Raw genomic sequence first — 20,361 nt, forward strand, 5'->3', positions numbered from 1 at the left:
TATCAAAAGGTTAAAGCTGTCACTGCTGAGACAGAAAGTGAATGGAAATCCAAAATTTTAGTTGGCACCTAAATGGGAGGCTTGGAGAAAATCCTTCAGTAGAGATCCTTGTTCTGGTGACAACTGTCCAAAGCTGCCCTCAGATGAGTCAGTGGGCCAGATTCAGATAGGTCAGCGGATCTTTAGATCCGCGTAATCTATCTGATTTAAGATCCGCCGCCGCAAGTGTTAGAGGCAAGTGGGTAATTCACAAAACACTTACCTCCAAACTTGCGGCGGCGGATCGTAATTCAAATTCCGCGGCTAGGGGGAGTGTGCTATTCAAATCAGGCGCGTCCCCGCGCCGATCAAGTAGCGCATGTGCCGTCCGGGAATTTTCCCAGCGTGCATTGCTCCAAATGACGTCACAACGACGTCATTGGTTTCGACGCTGACGTAAATGACGTCCATCCGTATTCGCGAACGACTTACGCAAACGACGTAAACAATTCAAATTTTGTCACCGGAACGACGGCCATACTTAACATTGGCTGCGCCTCATTGAAGCAGGGGTAACTATGCGCCGGGAAAACCCTTACGTAAACGTTGTAAAAACACTGCGTCGGGCCCGCGTGCGTTCGTGAATTGGCGTATCTCGCTGATTTACATATTCTCTGCGTAAATCAGCGAGAACGCCCCCAGCGGCCATTTTTAAATTGCAGTTAAGATCTGACGGTGTAACACAGTTACACCTGTCGGATCTTAGGCATATCTATGCGTAACTGATTCTATGAATCAGTCGCATAGATACGACCGGCATAACTCTGAGATACGACGGTGTATCAGGAGATACACCGTCGTATCTCTCTCTGAATCTGGCCCAGTGTTTTTTATTCAACCAGAGGGTTGAGCGAAATAAACTGACCTGAATTCCCCATCCACATATCAAGGTGGACGTGGGAATCTACCCTGCTGTCAGAATACACAGATTGGTGCTGCAGTGTATAGCCTGCAGTGCTGATCGAGTGGGGAAGAGCCGACAGGGCAGTTGAACAGAAGTCGAATGGTGGATTGACTTCTGTTCACCCACAGTGGTCCACACATGGATCGAAATTTGTCCGGTCCCTGCTAAACGGTCTGAATTTTGATTTTTTTTTTTTGTTTTTTTAATTTAGATTTATACTTACCTAGGTGGATGCAGCATCGGTCCCCTGGTGCCTCTAACACTGAGAACCGTGCGATTGGACACGGACGAATGCTCGGTTCTCACAGCTTCGTGAGCAGAGAGCTGCTGACTTCCAGTGCTGCATCTGGCCCCGGTGCCTTTAACACTGAGAACCGTGCGATCGGACATCGCTGATCGCTCAGGTTCTCGCAGCAGAGAGTGGCTTACTTCTAGTCATCAGCTCTCTCCTCCCCCCCCACACTCACTGGAGAGCTGGACTGTGGATGGGGCGGGAGTGGCTGGCTCAGGCTCTCAGTGCCTCGCGAGAGGCTGAGCCAGGTGCCGGTCCAGGGATCTGGGCGGATCCCGACTCTATGGTCGTGATGACACCCAAGCCTCTATCTGCTGAAAACTGGTCACAGGAGTGCAAAACTTATTGATCCACAGGAGTAGTACAGCCAACCGAGCTTTGGCTGTACTTCTACTTTATGCTCCACAGAACTGTAATGTAGGGATAAGAGCAAGACCAGACCTCAAAACTGGACTAGGAGTCTACCATACCAAACAAGGCACTGGCCAGGGACAACTGATGATCCCTCTTTTGGGGTTGTAGACCTGTGATCTCGTGCATTTATACATTGTTTGGTGAGATATTGGTCTTCTGTCTGGAGGCGTTAAGAAGTTATAACTATATTTTTCCTCTTTTTTTATAGGCGTTTGGGTATTGAACTTGGCAAGGTCCTGGTGTACCAGGAGCCAAACAGAGGTGAGTTGTTTCCTGCCAATTCCTTTCCTGCATCTCGTTCTACATTTTGCAGTCTCTTCTGTGTATCTCTTAGTTGGCCTTTAAAAGACGAAGCATTAAAACTGGTGAAAGAGAGCAACCTTGTGTCTTAAACGTGACCAATAATTTTCCTGCCCTTGTGCTCTAAGCTGCACTAGAAAGGGCATTTTTAATATGTGCAACCACACACACAGGTATTCAGATGTGATATTAGGATAATAAAATGAGTCTTGGTTCTTCCATGCTGATGTTTTTCACGGTTTGAAGGGCGATGCTACCTCCCATAGCATTTCGTTTTCAAAGAACGTAAAAGTGCCAAATTTTCTCTTCACTTCCTGTCTATTTTAGGGGTGTCATACAGAATAGGAAATGCAGAGAAATCTCTTTATTGACTACACAACAATAAAAACTGGACAGAGGATCTAACCTCTATCCAAAATCAGTTTAAAAAAAAAAAGTTTGGACTGTAGTTTGTAAAGTCACTGCCTAATTACTGATATACGAAGCTATGTTGCACACTATCTTTTTGTTTAAAATAAAATAATTATGCAGCACAATACCATATTTTCATAGTGCCGCTGTGCAGTCACGTGATGTCCCACCGCTCTTCTTCCCCGATCTGAGGGCTGCAGTGGGAGGGGCTGAGAATCCCCTCTAACGTCAGATGGGAGGAGAGAAGGAAGACAGGCAGGCGGTCACGTGACCGATCAGTGGCACTCTAAAATAAGATATTGAGCTGCATCATTTTTGCATCAGCTTAAAAATGTAGTAAGCTCTGTTTATTTAGAGGGTTAGTCAGCCAGAACAGCTTACTGAGGAGGAACAGAAAGTGAGAAATTCAGACAAAGAAAAAAAACATTTAGAAGGGAAATCGAAGGAAAAGGTAAGTGAACCAACAATGTGCTAGCTTGAAGGAACCTATTTAGAAAATAAAAAATAAACCTTTACAACCCCTTTAAACACTTTCAGGGGGGAGGGGGGTGCAGATACCTGTTCTGTCTAAGGGCCCTTTCACACATACGGACAAACGGTACATTTATTACAAGTCCGTTTACGGACTTGTAATGTATCCCTACGGGATTGCAGACGTTAGCGGATGATGCATCCGCTAACGTCCGCAACCATCCGCGTCCGCAAACCTTATTTTTCTTCCGTCCGGCGGAACGGATCGGATGAATACGGACAGACGGTCAGTATTCATCCGATTCCCCATAGGGGAGAGCGGAGAAGAGACAGGGCGGTCTCTGCACTGTGTGCGGGGACCGCCCTGTCTGCGACAGCTAATCCCTGCTGAGCCAAACGGGCTAACGGAGCGGATCAATTACGGATCCGCTCCGTGTGAAAGAGCCGTAAGACAGGTATTTGCACCCACTTCCGGGCATAGACTCTCGTGGGAGTCACGCCACTTCCCCCGCTGTCTTCTGGGAAACACGCAGGGATCAGTGTGGGCGCGCTGCGCTACTCTCGCATGCGCAGTAGGGAACAGGGCAGTGAAGCCGCAACGCTTCACTTCCTGATTCCCTCACCGAGGATGGCGGCAGGGGCAGCCAAGAGACGAGCGATTGCTCGGCTGCCGACATCGTGGGCGCGCTGGACAGGTAAGTGTCCATTTTTTTAAAAGTCAGCAGCTGCAGTATTTCGGGTGGGCCGCCGCTTTAAAAGATGATATTCGGATTCTAGAATAAGTCCAGACGTTATTTCACTCCTTAAATACATTTGCCAGAACCTTAATGCCGGTGCTCCAAGGTCTTTTCCGTGCCCTTCCTTTTGAAAGCGTCAGGGAGATGCATTAACTCCATTAGCATATTGGGCAACTGCGCACATCAAAAGTCGTAAAGCAATCAATATCTAACATTAATCGCTCTGTCACGTTGGCATAACCCCAAGAACAGCTGTCTGCTGTATAGGTTTAATCTTTATAACGAGGCCGATGGTCTCCTTCATTAGTAAATGAATATAATTCCTCAGTGACGCTCCCATCCATTCTCGTTATTTTTGTACCCAAGTGATGGGGCTTGTCCTCGAGTCATTGGGTATCGCCGGTCTTGTGACCTTGATTGGGGGACTGTACTGTCTGACCCTGCAGTCCTGATGGACCCGATCTGTCTGTCCTGTTTGGCCGTGACTGCGGTGGCTGCATGACTCTACATGAGAAGCACTCATCCCAGATAATCTTTCTGGCAGCCCGCTATCTCTGCTGCTTTTTCACAAGCTGTTTTTCATTTTCTCGATCTGTGCACGTTCCAGGAACATAGCATGAGGAAAGTGATCTGTCTTTACTTAACACGCACATAGCAAACACCTTCTGCCCACTCGCTTTTTCCCCTCCATTATTTAAAGTGAACCTGGACTCAGGAAGTGAAGATGTTCTGTTTTTATAGGTAAACATTGAGAAATGTTAGATGTGTGGTAATATTTACCTGATTTACATTTGTGTCCTGAATTCCTCCTAAAAATAGCGGTGTGTTTCCTGTGCTGATTGTCGGCGGTCGGCCATACTGCTGGACGAACCCCTATGATCAATGGTGGCCCATCCATTAGGGGCGACCGAGTGCCGCCTCCCCTCTCTCACGCCACCCCCCCCCTATATGCATAATGAATAGATGCATGCATCTATCCATTTCCGCCACGGCCACCCCCTATTCATGCGTCTGGCCCCTTTTGGGTCGCCAGGCACATGAATTACAGCGGCGTTTTTTTTTTTAAGTACCTGAATGCAGCCAGAGGCTCTAATAGGCTTAAAAATAGGGTGGGCTTTGGTTGCAGAACATGCGACCTGGAGCCCAGCCACAGGTGTGTTACAACAGCAAATAAATATTACCGTATTTATCTTCGTATAGCGCGCACCCCCAACCTGGAAGGGAAATTTCAGGAAAAAAAGAAAATACTTAGTTTGAATGCCCCTCGTCTGTGTCTTGCCCGGCGGCCTTGTCCGGTCCGTCTGCGGCCTCGGTGGTGTTCTCCTGCGCTGTTTTTGAGCCGATTCCCCACTTCCCGCGCTGTGTTTGAACGCCCGCGCCGACATATACCGAGCGCAGTACACTCGGGCATGCTCGGCTCCTCTCGCATAAAGGCTAGGAGGCAGCACAGGGCATGACTACGAGCCGAGCCTGGCCGAGTGTACTGCACTCGGTATATGTCGGCAGCGGCGTTCAAACACAATGCGGGAAGGGGGTATTGGCGTATATATTGCGCACCCACGATTTTCCCCTTATTTTAAGGGGGAAAAAGTGCGCCGTATACACCGATAAATACGGTAACTGTTGAAACACTGATCCTCAGTCCGGCCAATCAGAAGTGGGTGTGAGACCCATTTTCCGATTGGCCGAAAAGACTCCATTTTTTTGCCCGCCGAGGAGGAGGGAGGAAACGGAAGCCACCGCCGTGGAGAGCAGGTGAATGGGAAATCGCCAAGTAGGGGAAGCCGCCGGTGATGGAGCGCAGCAGAATGGGAGGCTGCTTCCGCCGCCGAGCAGGAGGAAGTCAATGGTGATGGAGTAAGTGCAACCAATGGTGGCAGTTGGTGGGGGAGGGGCATAATGTTTGCCCCCCCCCCCCCAGAAAAATTTCCACCAGTTGCCACTGCCTATGATGCCTGGTTGAAGGCACCTTCTTGGATCTCATCGCATAGTAGCCCATTGTGTGTCACTTACCTACTTAATATACAGCCTCATGCTGCTTAACTAAGCTCCATTTCATGCTGAATAAACTAAATTATTAATGTATCTTAAATAGAAAACTATCTTTAGATCGATTTGTACTACAAAAGCATTTTAGTAAAATTTAATTTAATAGAAAAAATCTTTTTTTTTTTTAACAAGTGTTTTATATCCACCCTTTCATGTTTTATTCCAAGCTAAATGTTTTGACTAAAAATATACGGTACTTTTAAAATAAAGCTTTCAATATAAGAAGTCTAGATTCTAACATCTGAATAAAAAAGTATCTTGTGTTCTAATGTAGAAGTTCATCATTGTGATAAAACCTTTTTTTTCTTTTGAAACCGCAGAAACCCGCGTGCAGATTCAGGAGTCGGTGCGAGGGAAGGATGTGTTCATCATACAGACGGTTTCCAAGTGAGTAATCGTTTTATCCATTTATTATCATTTATCCATGTGTTCTATTAGCTTCAACGGAAGGCAAGCGACGCATCAAAATCTAAAGTTACACCCGAGCACTGAGAACCCGGTCCCAACCAGAGCGTAAATATACTCATTAGGAGCACCTACCGTACGTACAAAAAAAGTGGCTTGTGCTACACGTGTTACATATCGTAGTGAACATCGGAGTAAGAGCAGTAATTCTAGGACCAATATTCACAGTTAACTCTAAAGTGATGACCTGTAGGGGCTTTTAAAGTGTCACCCATTGAAAATATAGGGTACTGCGGTTCATTGTTTTTCAGGCATGTTTAAAGCTTGACATGTTGGGTATCTGTTTACTCGGTGCAACCTCTTCTTTTTATGTTTTGTCTTAAAAAAAAAAATTCGCTGAACAATAAAAGAGGATTGCTCAGAGTTGGATTAACTCTGTGTGGCAAGACTGGGGCACAGATGATAGGAAATTTTATACTCTACATTGTGACATAAAAAAAAAAAAATTGGGGATTTACATCCACTTTAACTAAGGGAAACCATCTTTGAAGCCTTGTGACTTTACAGCTGTGCATGTGCGATCTGTGCTGCGCTTTGTGCAAGGTGCCACAGTCTTCTGAGGTGTGCAAGGTGCCACAGTCTTCTGAGGTGTGCAAGGTGCCACAGTCTTCTGAGGTGTGCAAGGTGCCACAGTCTTCTGAGGTGTGCAAGGTGCCACAGTCTTCTGAGGTGTGCAAGGTGCCACAGTCTTCTGAGGTGTGCAAGGTGCCACAGTCTTCTGAGGTGTGCAAGGTGCCACAGTCTTCTGAGGTGTGCAAGGTCCCACAGTCTTCTGAGGTGTGCAAGGTCCCACAGTCTTCTGAGGTGTGCAAGGTCCCACAGTCTTCTGAGGTGTGCCATGTTTTCCAGAAGGCTGTGGGTGCAGGCGGAAGTGAGAGCGGGTACTTGGTCTCCCCCCCCCCCCAACCCAAAATGATGATGTCAACCCAAAATCTATTTTTCAGTATGTCTGACATAATATCTCACTGTATTCCCTAAGCCAATTTCTTTTAGTTTATTGTAACGTTTCTTGCTTGGAGGAGCCAGTAACACTAGCGGGTGAATTATCCTTTTAATCCCAAATGATGCAAAATGTGTTTAGCGCTTTTCTTTGATGGGGACTGATCTGCAGTTCCTGATTCTGTTTTTTGTGTTACATAGCGCAGCAAAACTAACCCACATCATTCACATTCCACCGAGACACATAAGGGTCCTACTGCGCCAGCAGAGAACAATAAATCTTGTGTTCCGCTTTCTATTTTGTGATGCTTGGTAGAGGTGCTTAAACCAATGCGATTTGATTTTTTATATCAAATGTGCATTCATCTAAAATTCCCTCATTTGTTCAGCATTGTTCAGATTGCACCCTGAGGATTTCTATGAATGCGCGTGTAGGTTTGCTGAACAGAGTCTGTTCATCTGAAACCGAACCACTTTTTGGGTGGGTGCCAAAGTGATAAATCTCCCCCGTGATCCTCAGCCCATTTAGTTCCAAGACCTCTTTATTTGGAAGGTAAGATAAACCTTAATAGAGCTGGTTGGTTTTATTTCCAGATAGAAAGTTCTTATTATTTTAAAAGACCTCATTGCTGTAATTGCCACCCTCTTTGTGTGCTATGTATGTGGCCTGTGGGACAAAAGACAGTGTGAAGGGCTACAGTGCAATATACATTCTTTAGGGAACTTGAAGTATGATTATGATGTTCCTGCTTAAAAAAAATATGTGCTACAGAACTTAAAGTGATACTAAAGGTTCGCGTTTAAAAAAATAAAAATAACAAACATGTCATACTTGCCTCCACTGTGCAGTTCGTTTTGCACAGAGTGGCCCCGATCGTCCTCTTCTGGGGTCCCACAGTGGCTATCGCAGCTCCTCTCCACAATAGGTAAGCTCTCTCCCAAGGGGGTTACTATATGGGCGCGCTCCCGTGTCATACACTCAGCGTACATAGACGCCGAGTGTATGACTCAGCCCCGCCCCTGGCGGCCGCGTCATTGGATTTGATTGACTGACAGCAGTGGGAGCCAATGGCTGCGCTGCTATCAATCTGTCTAATGAAGAGCCGAGAATCCACGGAGAGAATGACGCGGGATCGTGCCCACGGAATTTCGGGGCTCAGGTAAGTAAAACCGGGGCTCGGGTGGCCGGAGAGTGCATGGTGTTTTTTCACCTTGATGCATTAAAGTGGAGGTTCACCCAAAAACTCAATTTTTAACATTAGATTGGGCCTAATTACGGGAAGCAGAATCGGGTGTTTTGGTTAAAATCAATGCAGTACTTACCTTTTTTGAGATAGATGTTCTCCCGCCGTTTCCGGGTATGGGCTGCGGGACTGGGCGTTCCTACTTGATTGACAGCCTTCCGACCGTCGCATACAGCGCGTCACCAGTTTCCGAAAGTAGCTGAACGTCGGTGCGCAGGCGCCGTATAGCGCCGCACCGACGTTCAGCAACTCGTGACGCGCTGTATGCGACCGTCGGAAGGCTGTCAATCAAATGGGAACGCCCAGTCCCGAAGACCATACCCGGAAGCGGCAGGAGAACATCCATCTCAAAAAAGGTAAGTACTGCATTGATTTTAACCAAAACACCCGATTCTGCTTCCCGTAATTAGGCCCAATCTAATGTTAAATTTTTTTTTCACCCAATGCATTAAGGTGAAAAAACACCTTGCAGTGTCCGGCCCCCCAGCCCCCCCCCCCCCCCCTTACTTGAGGCGTGATCCTGCCTTCGCTCTCTCCACTGGTTCTCGGCTCTTCATTGGATAAATTGATGGCAGCACAGCCATTAGTTCCCGCTTCTGTCAATCAAATCAAGTGACACGGGCGCTGGGGGGTGGCGCTAAGTCTTGCATTCGGCGGCTACGTACACCAAATGCTGGGCACAGGAGCGCGCCCGCAAGGTAACCCCTCTTGGGAGAGCGCTACTCCAAGGGGGTTATCTGATGCAGGAAAGAGGCGAGAGAGCCACCGTGGGACCCCAGAACAGGAAGATCGGGGCCACTCTGTGCAAAACTAATGGCACAGTGAAGGTAAGTAATGACATGTTTGTAATTTAAAAAAAAAAAATTAAAAAATGGAACCTATATAGCCAGAATCAGAAAGACTGGCTTAACTTTGAGCCGGCGTAGCGTATCGTATATATACGCTACGCCGCCATAAGTCAGAGAGGCAAGTGCTGTATTCACAAAGCACTTGCCTCCTAAGTTATGGCGGCGTATCGTAAATGGGCCGGCCTAAGCGCACCTAATTCAAATGAGGAACAGGGGGGCGTGTTTTATGTTAATGACTCGTGACCCGACGTGATTGACGTTTTTAACGAACTGCGCATGCGCCGTCCGTGGACATATCCCAGTGTGCATTGCTCCAAAGTACGCCGCAAGGACGTATTGGTTTCGACGTGAACGTAAATTACGTCCAGCCCCATTCACGGACGACTTACGCAAACGACGTAACATTTTCAAAATTCGACGCGGGGAACGACGTCCATACTTAACATTAGCTAGGCCAGCTTTTTGTTCGACTAACTTTACGCCGGAAAACGCCTTACGTAAACGGCGTATCTTTACTGCGACGGGCAAGCGTACGTTCGTGAATAGGCGTATCTTTCTGATTTACGCATTCTAGGCGTTGAATTGGCGTTCACGCCACTAGCGACCGGCGGAACTAGACGGCTAAGATACGACGGCGCAGGCAGTCGTATCTTAGCTACATTTAAGTGTATCTCAATTTGAGAATACACTTAAATGTACGACGGCGCAGATTCAGAGTTACGACGGCGTATCTACTGATACGCCGGCTTAACTCTTTGTGAATCTAGCTAAGTGTATCACTTTAAGTAGAGGTCGACCGATATATCGGCCGGCCGATATATCGGCCGATATTTCGCGTTTTTAAAGATATCGGCATCGGCCGATTATTGGGTAAATTTAGGCCGATTGTCTAGGATCTGTGCTGGGTGGAATTCTTCCGCCTGCCTGCCCGCCCGCCCGCTCGTCGCCCGCTCGCTGCTATCTGCTGACTTTATATTTTTTTCCCGTTTAGGAAGTCTGCAGCCAACCAGCGGGCCGGTAACAGCCAATCGGCGGCCGCCGCTGCAGACTTCCTCCACTGTAAAAAAAATGTCCCCTGACGTGCTGCGCGCCCTGCCTCTGCCTACAAATTCCAGAATGCAGCACGGGCCGGTAACTGTCAGCCCGCGCTGCATTCTGGGGCTTGTAGGCAGAGCGTGCAGCACGTCAGGGGACATTTTTTCCAGAGTGGAGAATGACAGCAGCGGCGGCCGCCGATTGGTTGTTACCGGCCCGCTCTGCATTCTGGTGATTGTAGGCAGCACAACAGGGACAAATGGAGCTTTGTGGATAGAGTGCTAATATCGCCCTTCCTTCTGTTTTAGCACTGCTCAGCGCTCAGGAGTAGGCAATACAGAAATTTGGCCACAAGAAATGAGACAATGATCAGCAGCTGCAAAAAAAAAAATGTAAACATCAAAACAAAGTAGCAACTATTGAAAGTCCCAAAGTCCAATATAATACTGCAGCAGCGCCATTTCCAAACAAACGTTTGAAAAACAAAACAAACTTCTATATAATCAATATAGAAGTTTGTTTTGTTTTTCAAATGTTTGTTTGGAAATGGCGCTGCTGCAGTATTATATTGGACTTTGGGACTTTCAATAGTTGCTACTTTGTTTTACTGTCTGTTTTGACGAAAGGAGCTTTCTTGTGCTAGGCTAGAAGATGCAACGGAGCCTGGAGCGCTCCCCTGGTGGGCATTGATGAGGTGGCAGTGAATGACATTGGGCTGTACTGGTGGGCACTGATGTGGTGATGCACTGGTGGGCACTGATGTGAGGCACTGATGTGGTGATGCACTGGTGGGCACTGATGTGGTAATGCACTGGTGGTCACTGATGTGGTGGGCACTGGTGATATGCGCTGGTGGGCAATGATGGGATGCACTGGTGCATTGGTGGGCATTGATGAGGTGGCACTGATGGGCTGTACTGGTGGGCACTATCGTGGAACTTCTGGACACTGATAGGCTCCACTGGTGGGTACTGATGAGGTTGCACTCGTGGGCACTAATGGATACTGATAGGCTGCACTGATGGACTGCACCAGTGGTCACTGACGGGCTGCACCCCACCTCTCCACCCTAAACAATTATCTCCTCCCCACCTCTCCACCCTAGGTTTTTTGAGATGAAGGAAAAAAAAAGAAAGAAAATCGGCCTAAAATATCGGCCACACATATCGGCCATCGGCCACCCCGATTTCCAAATATCGGCATCGGCATCGGCCAGAGAAAAACACATATCGGTCGACCTCTAACTTTAAGCATAGTTGCAGTGTTTCCTGGACAGTATTATCTGTTGATTTATAAAGCTTGTCTTCTGGAGCTGCATAAAAACTCCCATTTGGAATTGCACTTTTAGAAGCTGCATTGTTACAGCGAGAGTTAATGTCTCCCCAGTAATGTTGGCTGTGATGACAGTGGAGAATAGCATGTGAGCTCGTGCCATAAGGAGCATTGTGTAATAATCTAATGACTCACAGATACAGCCTTATATAGGGAGTGAATGGCATGGATTCAAAAGCAATCTTTGGGAAGTAAGATAATAAAAAAAATCTTTTGCCTAAAATCAAGATTGCAACGTCTAAAGCAGGGGTGCCCAAGCTTTTGAAGGCCGAGGGCCACTTAAAGCGACTTAGTAACCAGTCGTGGGCCACAATGAGCGGAGTGGGCAGATGACAGGTCTGTGTCCAGTCTGCATATGCCAAGCAGACACAGCCCAATCTACTCTATGGGCCCTCTGATCCAATCAGATGGAGGGGGACAGATCCACTTCTGTTTTTTTTAGCAGATTGGATTGGAGGTAGGCAGGTGTAAACGGACAAAAGTCTGTTTACATCTGCCGATCCATAGAAGTGAATGGAGGGTCCGATTGGGTCGGACCGATCGCTTGTAAGGATCCTAAGGCTGCTTTTATACTGATGGTCTGTGGTCTATTGAGGTGCAGTGTACCTGTGGTTCTCCTGCTGTTAGCTGCACTTTGCCATAGATGTCTATTATATCTTGCAGGTGTGGTGCACTTTCTGAAATGCCGCTTGCTTCCTCTACCGCTGGCTGTATTTACAACATTGATGCTCTCAGATGGAAGGTCGGCAACCTGCAATCTGGGCTTGCCAACCAGCCAACCCAGAGCAAGAGGTCGCGGGCCACAACAGGGGGCTCTGTGGGCCACATGTGGCCCCTGGGCCACTGGTTGGGCACCCATGGTCTAAAGGCATGACATTTTTGTGGATTTCCATTGTCACACTGTTATGTCGATTAGAGTGGATATAAAGGCTTTAAACAAGTACCAAATCCAGTTCCTGTGATGCAGAAGCTATATAAATGTAAACAATAATCTTCCTTTACCTTCCAAATCCTCCTTCATTTGTATCTCACACTCCCCCCTCCCAGACACTGCAGCTCACAGTGGGAGGGTTGCGGCAACAGAGGCTGTGCTGTCAGTTCCCAAAGCAGTGGGCAGGACTAGGTGTGGCCAGGTGCTGATTGACAAGCTACAGGACAGTGAATCAGCAGTGACAATACTGAAAGCCACACCCCCTGCGGTCTCTAGTTCCACTGTAGTGCACGCAGGCACAACCTACATGAGTGACAACTCTGCTCTGAATTCAGGTGCAGTGCAGCATCATTGTCACCTTGACTGGCAGAATCCATTGTTATTTGTGCCACTTTGCAGGGGGATTAAGAGAAAATGATAATTAAAGTGGAGCTATATACACTTTGGCTCCAGGGATGCAACGTCCCGGGGCTCCCTAACTAACTGCTGACATATTCAGGCAGCTGGCTTCCGGGTCTTGATCACTGGCTGCTGTCATTGGCCGGACGGGGATGATGTCGTCACTCATGCGCATGTATGGGAGTTCAGTCAGATTTAGTGTTGCCAAATTTGTACAATGAGCTGCACATGCGTGGCTCACTGTACAAGGGCGGACAGGCAGGTGAGTAAGAGACAAAGCAAATCTCTTCTGCATTAAAACGCCTGCCTGTTCTGCAGTTTTATCATTTTCACTAAAGTTCCACTTTAAAGAATAAGTTCACCATTCTGAACATGTTGCACGCGTATTTAGGGGTGTAACATGTGGCATGTTCATCTACCTTCCCCTGCATATCCAATCTCCCCCCCCCCCCGGGCCTGTGACAGCTGTTGAGGAAACCTCTCCCTGCAACCCTCTGTCAGATTTCAAATGTCAACAAAATCTAAAGAAATATCGAAAAAATAGTTAATAAAACCGCGCAAAAATGAAAATTCTGAAGATAAGCGTAATCAAATTCCATCACCCAGAGTAAGATGAACTCTTACCAGAGTTGCAGGACTTAAATGCGCTCAGTATGATGTAACCTCATTAACCGTGCATGGAAGTAGATACGTTTGTGTACACAGCAAGACCAGCGTGGCAACGGCACGTATGTAGGCTCCGCCCTACGTGTTTCCTTACAACTGACGTCATCGGGGGCATTTTCCGTAGTTGGACACTTCTACAGCTTTCAAACAGGTGAACTGAGCCTTTAAGTCCTGCAGCACAGAATTTTTTATTGGAAGGCTATAGTTTTACTTGACAGATATTGAATAAATAGGACAAGCAACACCCCTCGGTTCCATTAGGATCTAGGAAAACAAAGCATGTGTTCACTGCTGACTTTTTATGAGTTGTACTGGGCTCATCAAAGGTCCCACCTGTTCTGATTTTTCATTTTTTTTCTTTATTCCATCCAAGTTGTCTCCAGGCACAGAACTGTTTGAGTAATGGTAAAGAAAGTATCTCCAGTAACCTGTTAAGAGGTGTATCCTCCCTAGCCTTGTTTACCATTGGCCCTAAGGAGTGAGCAAGGGCCGTGTACATGTATGGGAACGTCTTCCTTCACTCAGCACTGGAATTGTCCTCTGTCTGTCTTTTCTTCATATATCTTTTGTACATGTTGATTTTCTTGCACTCCAAGCTTACTTTCACCTGAAGGTGCACTTTTTTCTTTAAAGTGGAATAGCAGTTCAGCTAGTCTAACCATAATACACAGGAATAACTCACCTGGCTATTGGCCTTCCTGCAGAGCTAACAGAGAGAGCTGCTTCCAGTTTCATTTTCTGGCCGTTGGGTGACCACTGGTGATGTAACCCCTCCAGGCGCAATGTGCATGAACACGTGGAAAATGTGCGGGGTGGAGGGCAAGATTTTTAGAAGAATAGACCTGTGTGTGTGTTTTTTTTTTTTTTTTACCTAAAATTTCACTTTACCAGTTTTAAATAGAAACTTCGGAAAGATGGACAGCCGCACTCCAAAAAAAACTCTTGAGTTGTCTTTATTGTAAAATCAATGATAACATGCACTACAAAAGGCAGCATGATTAAGCCATGGCCATGATTAAGCACGGATCCCGTGTGAAACGCGTAGGCTGTATTCCCCATTTTTTGCTGCCTTTTGTAGTGCATGTTATCATTGATTTTACAATAAAGACAACTCGAGTTTTTTTTTGGAGTGCGGCTGTCCATCTTTCTGAAGTTTCTACTTATTGCCTTGTGCATTGCCGGCACCCTTGGTTTCCTGAGAGGTTCTTGATTGCTTAGTATACCCACCTGGAGTGGTGACTCCCTTATCCTTACCTGTTTTAAACCTATACTGAGGTCTGTTCAATCATAACCTTCCACGTGCCTATTAATTTTACTTAAAGTGAAACTTTACCCCTAACAACGTGACAAAATATAAAGTTATTTATCAGGGAACATTGTGTATATTCCACATTAATAATTGTTCTACCAAAATTAGTGCTTGCTATAAATTTACTCCAGCATTGCTTCTGTTTCTTTTTACTGGAAGCTGCAATTTTTTTCTGAGGCCCAGAGCCCCTGAGCAGCACCTTTTGGCTTTCAGCAGATTACCCTTTCCAAATTTGCCCTGTGCCAAAAAATGGAGAGCAACTGAGCATGTGCAGCGCGGGGTGAGACATTACTGTATTTTAAACAGTATAGGCAATTTTTTGTAATGTTTTTATATAGCTGTAGGGCTGGTGCAAGGATTTTTGACACCCTAGGCGAAACCTAATTTTGCTACCCCCATTGACTCCATCCCCTTTGCCCTGTCCATGTATACCCCACCTTTTTAATGAAGCACCCATCAAATGCAGCCTCACCAGCTCCCATTAAATGCAGCCTCACCCAGCCCCCATCAAATGCAGCCTCACCCAGCCCCCATCAAATGCAGCCTCACCCAGCCCCCATCAAATGCAGCCTCACCCAGCGCCCATCAAATGCAGCCTCACCCAGCGCCCATCAAATGCAGCCTCACCCAGCGCCCATCAAATGCAGCCTCACCCAGCGCCCATCAAATGCAGCCTCACCCAGCGCCCATCAAATGCAGCCTCACCCAGCGCCCATCAAATGCAGCCTCACCCAGCGCTCATCAAATGCAGCCTCACCCAGCCCCCACCAAATGCAGCCTCACCCAGCGCTCATCAATGTTTGCTTGCTTCCATTCATTCGGGAGTCGAGATACAGACATAGTCCTCCGCCGCCTCTGAGACTATGTGTGAACAGAGCAGTGGCTGCCTGCTGATGCTGAGACTTGGTTGCTTGCTGCAGAGAGTAGGAACACCAGTGGCCGGGCGCCCTAAGCAGCAGTGCGCTCTAGATGTCTGCCTTGTTTACCTAGTGGTAGCACCAGCCCTATATAGCTGTACCTGCAAAGGGACCAGCTTGACGTGATCTAGTAGGGAATTATTTTCTGACTAAAGTTCCACTTTAATAAGTGAGGTGCGTGTGATCCTAAGGGAGTGTTTTTTTTTGTTATTTATTTTTTAATAACTGGATGCTATTTAAGAAATTTGGTGTCATGCTAGCTGGAGGGGTTGCTGCACTGGAAATGTGGAAAGGATGCAGGGGGCAGAGATGGAGCGTGCACAGGGTGGTAAACAGAGCTTTGGGACATATATATATATATATAAAAACTAAGCTGGCATAGGTGGGTGACATAAAAAAAAATTGTATACATGACATTTTGCTTAGTTTGGCTTTTTCTTTGTTTTCATTTCAGAGATGTGAACACCACAATCATGGAGCTATTAATCATGGTGTATGCCTGCCGGACGTCGTGCGCCAAGACGATCAGCGGCGTCATCCCTTACTTCCCCTACAGCAAGCAGTGCAAGATGAGGAAGAGGGGCTCCATTGTCTCGAAGTTGTTGGCCTCCATGTTGTGTAAAGCTGGTAAAGCACAGTACCCATGTATATCCATGCTCAGGAATGCCATGCTCGGAAGTCTTTTTACCTTTTTTACTTTGGCAGATATTTGTGGGCAATGCTTATACCTCCACAAGTCATTTTAATCGGAGTCACCAGCTATTCCCAATAAATGAAATTGCCACGACTGTTTGTGTGCACTTGATGACTGCATTTAAAGTGTATTTCCACTCTTGCGGTCAAATTTGAAACCCCCGCTATATCTTCGTTATGTGTTCCCATTTATACAGCAGACCAAAAAATAATTCAAAAGAAAATATTCCTTCATTTCTCTGTGCTTGCTTGTTTGGAGCAGGCCTCAGGCAGACTGTAAGCTTCTCTGAACAATTTAAAATGACAGGAAACTCAGTCTGTTCCCAGTGACAAAGAGGTACATCTCAGTGTAAATACAATAAAAATGTCCAGCTTCTGGATCCTTAACTCATTCTGTCCCCACTGACAAAGAGGACACACTGAGCTAGATTCACATAGATCAGCGGATCTTTAGATCCGCGTGATCTATGTAATTTAAGATCCGCTGCCGCAAGTTTGAGAGGCAAGTGGGTAATTCACAAAACACTTACCTCCAAACTTGCGGCGGCGGATCGTAAATCCCCCGGCGGAATTCAAATTCCGCGGCTAGGGGGAGTGTACTATTTAAATCAGGCGCGTCCCCGCGCCGATTTAAATGCGCATGCGTCGTCCGCAAATTTTTCCGGCGTGCATTGCTCCCACTGACGTCGCTAGGACGTCGGTGGTTTCTGCGTGAGCGTAACTTGCGACGAGCGGGTTTGATAATCGGCGTACGCAAACGACTTAAAAAAAAAATTATTTGACGCGGGAACGACGGCTATACTTGACATTGGCTGCGCCTCATAGAAGCAGGGGTAAGTATACGCCGGGAAAACCGTTACGTAAACGTCGTAACAAACTGCGTCGGGCCCGCGTACGTTCGTGAATTGGCGTATCTCGCTGATTTACATATTTCTCAGCGTAAATCAGCGAGAACGCCCCCCGCGGCCATTTTTAAATTGCAGTTAAGATCCGACGGTGTAACACAGTTACATTTGTCGGATCTTAGGCATATCTATGCGTAACTGATTCTATGAATCAGGCGCATAGATACGACCGGCCTAAGTCAGAGATACGATGGCGTATCAGGAGATACACCGTCGTATCTCTCTCTGAATCTGGCCCACTGAGTTTGCTCTCAATAAAAATAGAGGAGTCTAGCTTCTAGATTTGTACGCCTTTGTTAGGACATACATGGTTCATATTTTGTTTGCAACTGATAATGGGATCTTCCAGCATAGTACGGACAGGATTAATTTACCTGAGCCTGATCTCGATCCAGCGCTGTGCACAGGAGCAGTGGCTCTCTCTACTATCAACCGCCTCAATGGAACAGACACAACTGCTGGCAATCACAGTGAGGGAGGAAGGTGGCAGGGCCAAGCTGGGCATGGACACGCAGGGGGCATGGACACGCAGAGGAGGCTCAGGAGCGAGCTCACATGAGTGCCCCCATAGCAAGTGGTTTGCTATGTGGGCACTAGACGAAGGAGTAAAATCAAGATCACCGGCAGGGGACCCGAGAAGAGCGGGGTTGGGGCTGCAGGTAAGTATGACATGTTTGTTAAAGGAGTTGTAAAGGCAGAAGTTTTTTTTATCTTCATGCATTCTATGCATGAAGATAAAAACCCCTTTTGTGTGTAGCAGCCGCCCCAGTACCCCCTTTATTACTTATGTGAGCCCCATCTCTCTCCAGCGATGTCCACAAATGTCGAAGCCGTCCAGGAAACTTCTCCTGATTGGCTGAGACACAGCAGCAGCGCCATAAGCTCCCGTGGCAGTCAGTCAGTCAATCAGGGGAGATAGGGTCGGGGCTCCGTGTCTGAATGGACACATGGAGCTGTGACTCGGCTCGGTTGCCCCCATAGGAAGCTGCTTACTATGGGGGCACTTGACAGGAGGGAGGGGCCAGTAGCAGCAAATAGGGACCTGAAAAGGGAAGGATCGGGGGTTCTCTGTGCAAAATCAACTGCACAGCGGAGGTAAGTATAACATGTTTGTTTATTTATTTTTTTAACAAAAAAGTGAGACTTTACAATCACTTTTATGTAAAAAAAAAAAAAATGAAAGAAAATCTTGCTTTACAATTTTTATTTTAAAATGAAGAACCAATCCAGTATAGTGTACTATAGCGCCACATAAAATGATCAAAATTATTTTCTGTACTGTTTTCTGTTGAATATTGCTCTGCACGCCCCAGCTAGAGCCTCTTTGCCCCCAGTTTGCAGTCACATACACTGCTCTGCTGAAGCTGCATTTCCCATCTAGCAATGTACAGCGACGTACTGGTACATCACTGGACATTGAGTAGTTATACTGGGATGATGCCTGCAGCCGATGGTTGTCTTTTTTGTAAAAACAATCCAAGCAGCTAATTATTCAAAATTGCTTTTGCAAGCAGGAGGAGATGGCCCCCTCCTGCCACCTTCCATGTCTTTCTTGATCTCTCCCATCCTACCGGGAGACCAGAGCAAGCGCCGGCTGACCATGGAGGTAATCAGAGACCAGACCGGCTCTGGTCGGCTCTATGGTATAGTAAACCGGAAAAAAATAGCATACATCCCTTCTAGTTTCCTCTGATGTTAACGACGCTATTTTTAAAAAGGAAAGCTTTTGATCACTCCGATATTGGTGTGATCAAATGATTTTAAGGGCAGATGAGACATCTGGTGTCTAATAGACCCCAGATCTCTCTCCATAAAGAGTACCTGTCCCTGCCTATTGCTATCACAGGGGACATTTAAAGGGGTTGTAAAGGTAAAAGTTTTTTCACCTTAATGCATTCTGTGCATTAAAGTGGAGGTTTCATCAAAAAAACAATTTTGCTTTAAACTGTAGCTTTCGACTAAAAAAAAAAAAAAAATTTTTTTTTTTTTTACTCATCTGGAAATGCCTGTTGCTATGCGGTCCCACAAAATCTGCCTTTGAAACCACCTAGGATTCTGACATCATCTCCCTCTAATGCTCCTGGGAAATGTGTGTCATCATTTCCCAGGATGCAGTGCGCTGTCCAATTATCACTCCCCATCCAAGACTTCCAGGAAGTAAGTGCCTGTAGGCTTCACAATGCCCACAAGCAAAATGACAACGGTGTAGATATAGTTTTATAAACTATCTTTTTTGAATATCTATGCGGATCGGCGGCGGATTGTAAAATACTAAGTGACCAGATTTATATTATAAAAACGCAGAATGAAAGGACATACATTTTAAAAAAAGCTAATTGTGGTTGGAACTCCGCTTTAAGGTGAAAAAACATCTGTGGATTAGAGGGCCCCCGAACCCCTCTGGGAGAACACTGGATACCTAGAAGATCGAAAAGTATTTTGCTGTACAGTCAAGTTATGAAGCTGGACAGTATTATTATGTATTGGATAGAAAGTGGCCCATGTCAAATTTGCACATTCTCCTCCCTTGTGGGTTTCTTTTGTTTTTTTTAATGATCTGTCGTCACACACACTTCACGGATTGTGATTGGTTGTCCTATTTCCCATCACAGTCTGACTATAAAGAGATGCAGTCATGCATGTTTATTCAGCCAGTCTATTCTCTGTATAAACTTGCATCTTGGTATTTGTGTAATTGAAGATCTTGTCTAACCAAACATTCAGCAGGCATAAGTCCAGCTTGCAGGGACAGAATAGAGGATTTTTGTCTAATCTTTAGCGTTTGCCTGATTTATCTCACTGTTACCTCCTCCTCTCCCTCCAATAGGTTTAACGCATTTTATTACTATGGATCTGCATCAAAAGGAAATTCAGGGCTTTTTCAACATTCCTGTGGACAATCTCCGAGCATCTCCCTTCCTCTTACAGTACATCCAGGAAGAGGTATTCCTCAATGTCTACAAGTGTTGTTTTTTTTTTTTTTTTCAGACACTCAAAACTAGATAAGTAAAATGCCAGTGCAGAATTTTTTTTTTTGTTTTTTTTAATATAAAGTGGATAA

At 46.3% G+C, this 20,361-nt stretch overlaps 1 protein-coding gene across 1 annotated transcript in view; it reads left to right on the forward strand.

Moving 5' to 3' along the window:
• Positions 1-20,361, forward strand: part of PRPSAP2 (phosphoribosyl pyrophosphate synthetase associated protein 2) — a 112,888-nt gene that overhangs the window by 41,187 nt on the left and 51,340 nt on the right. The window contains exons 3-6 of the mRNA XM_040356419.1: positions 1,858-1,910; positions 5,938-6,004; positions 16,157-16,329; positions 20,128-20,243. Of these exons, the coding sequence (XP_040212353.1) occupies positions 1,858-1,910; positions 5,938-6,004; positions 16,157-16,329; positions 20,128-20,243 (409 nt within the window). The remainder of the gene's footprint in view (positions 1-1,857; positions 1,911-5,937; positions 6,005-16,156; positions 16,330-20,127; positions 20,244-20,361) is intronic.

The sequence above is a fragment of the Rana temporaria genome, chromosome 6 (assembly GCF_905171775.1).
Source record: "Rana temporaria chromosome 6, aRanTem1.1, whole genome shotgun sequence".
Classification (NCBI taxonomy): Eukaryota; Metazoa; Chordata; class Amphibia; order Anura; family Ranidae; genus Rana; species Rana temporaria.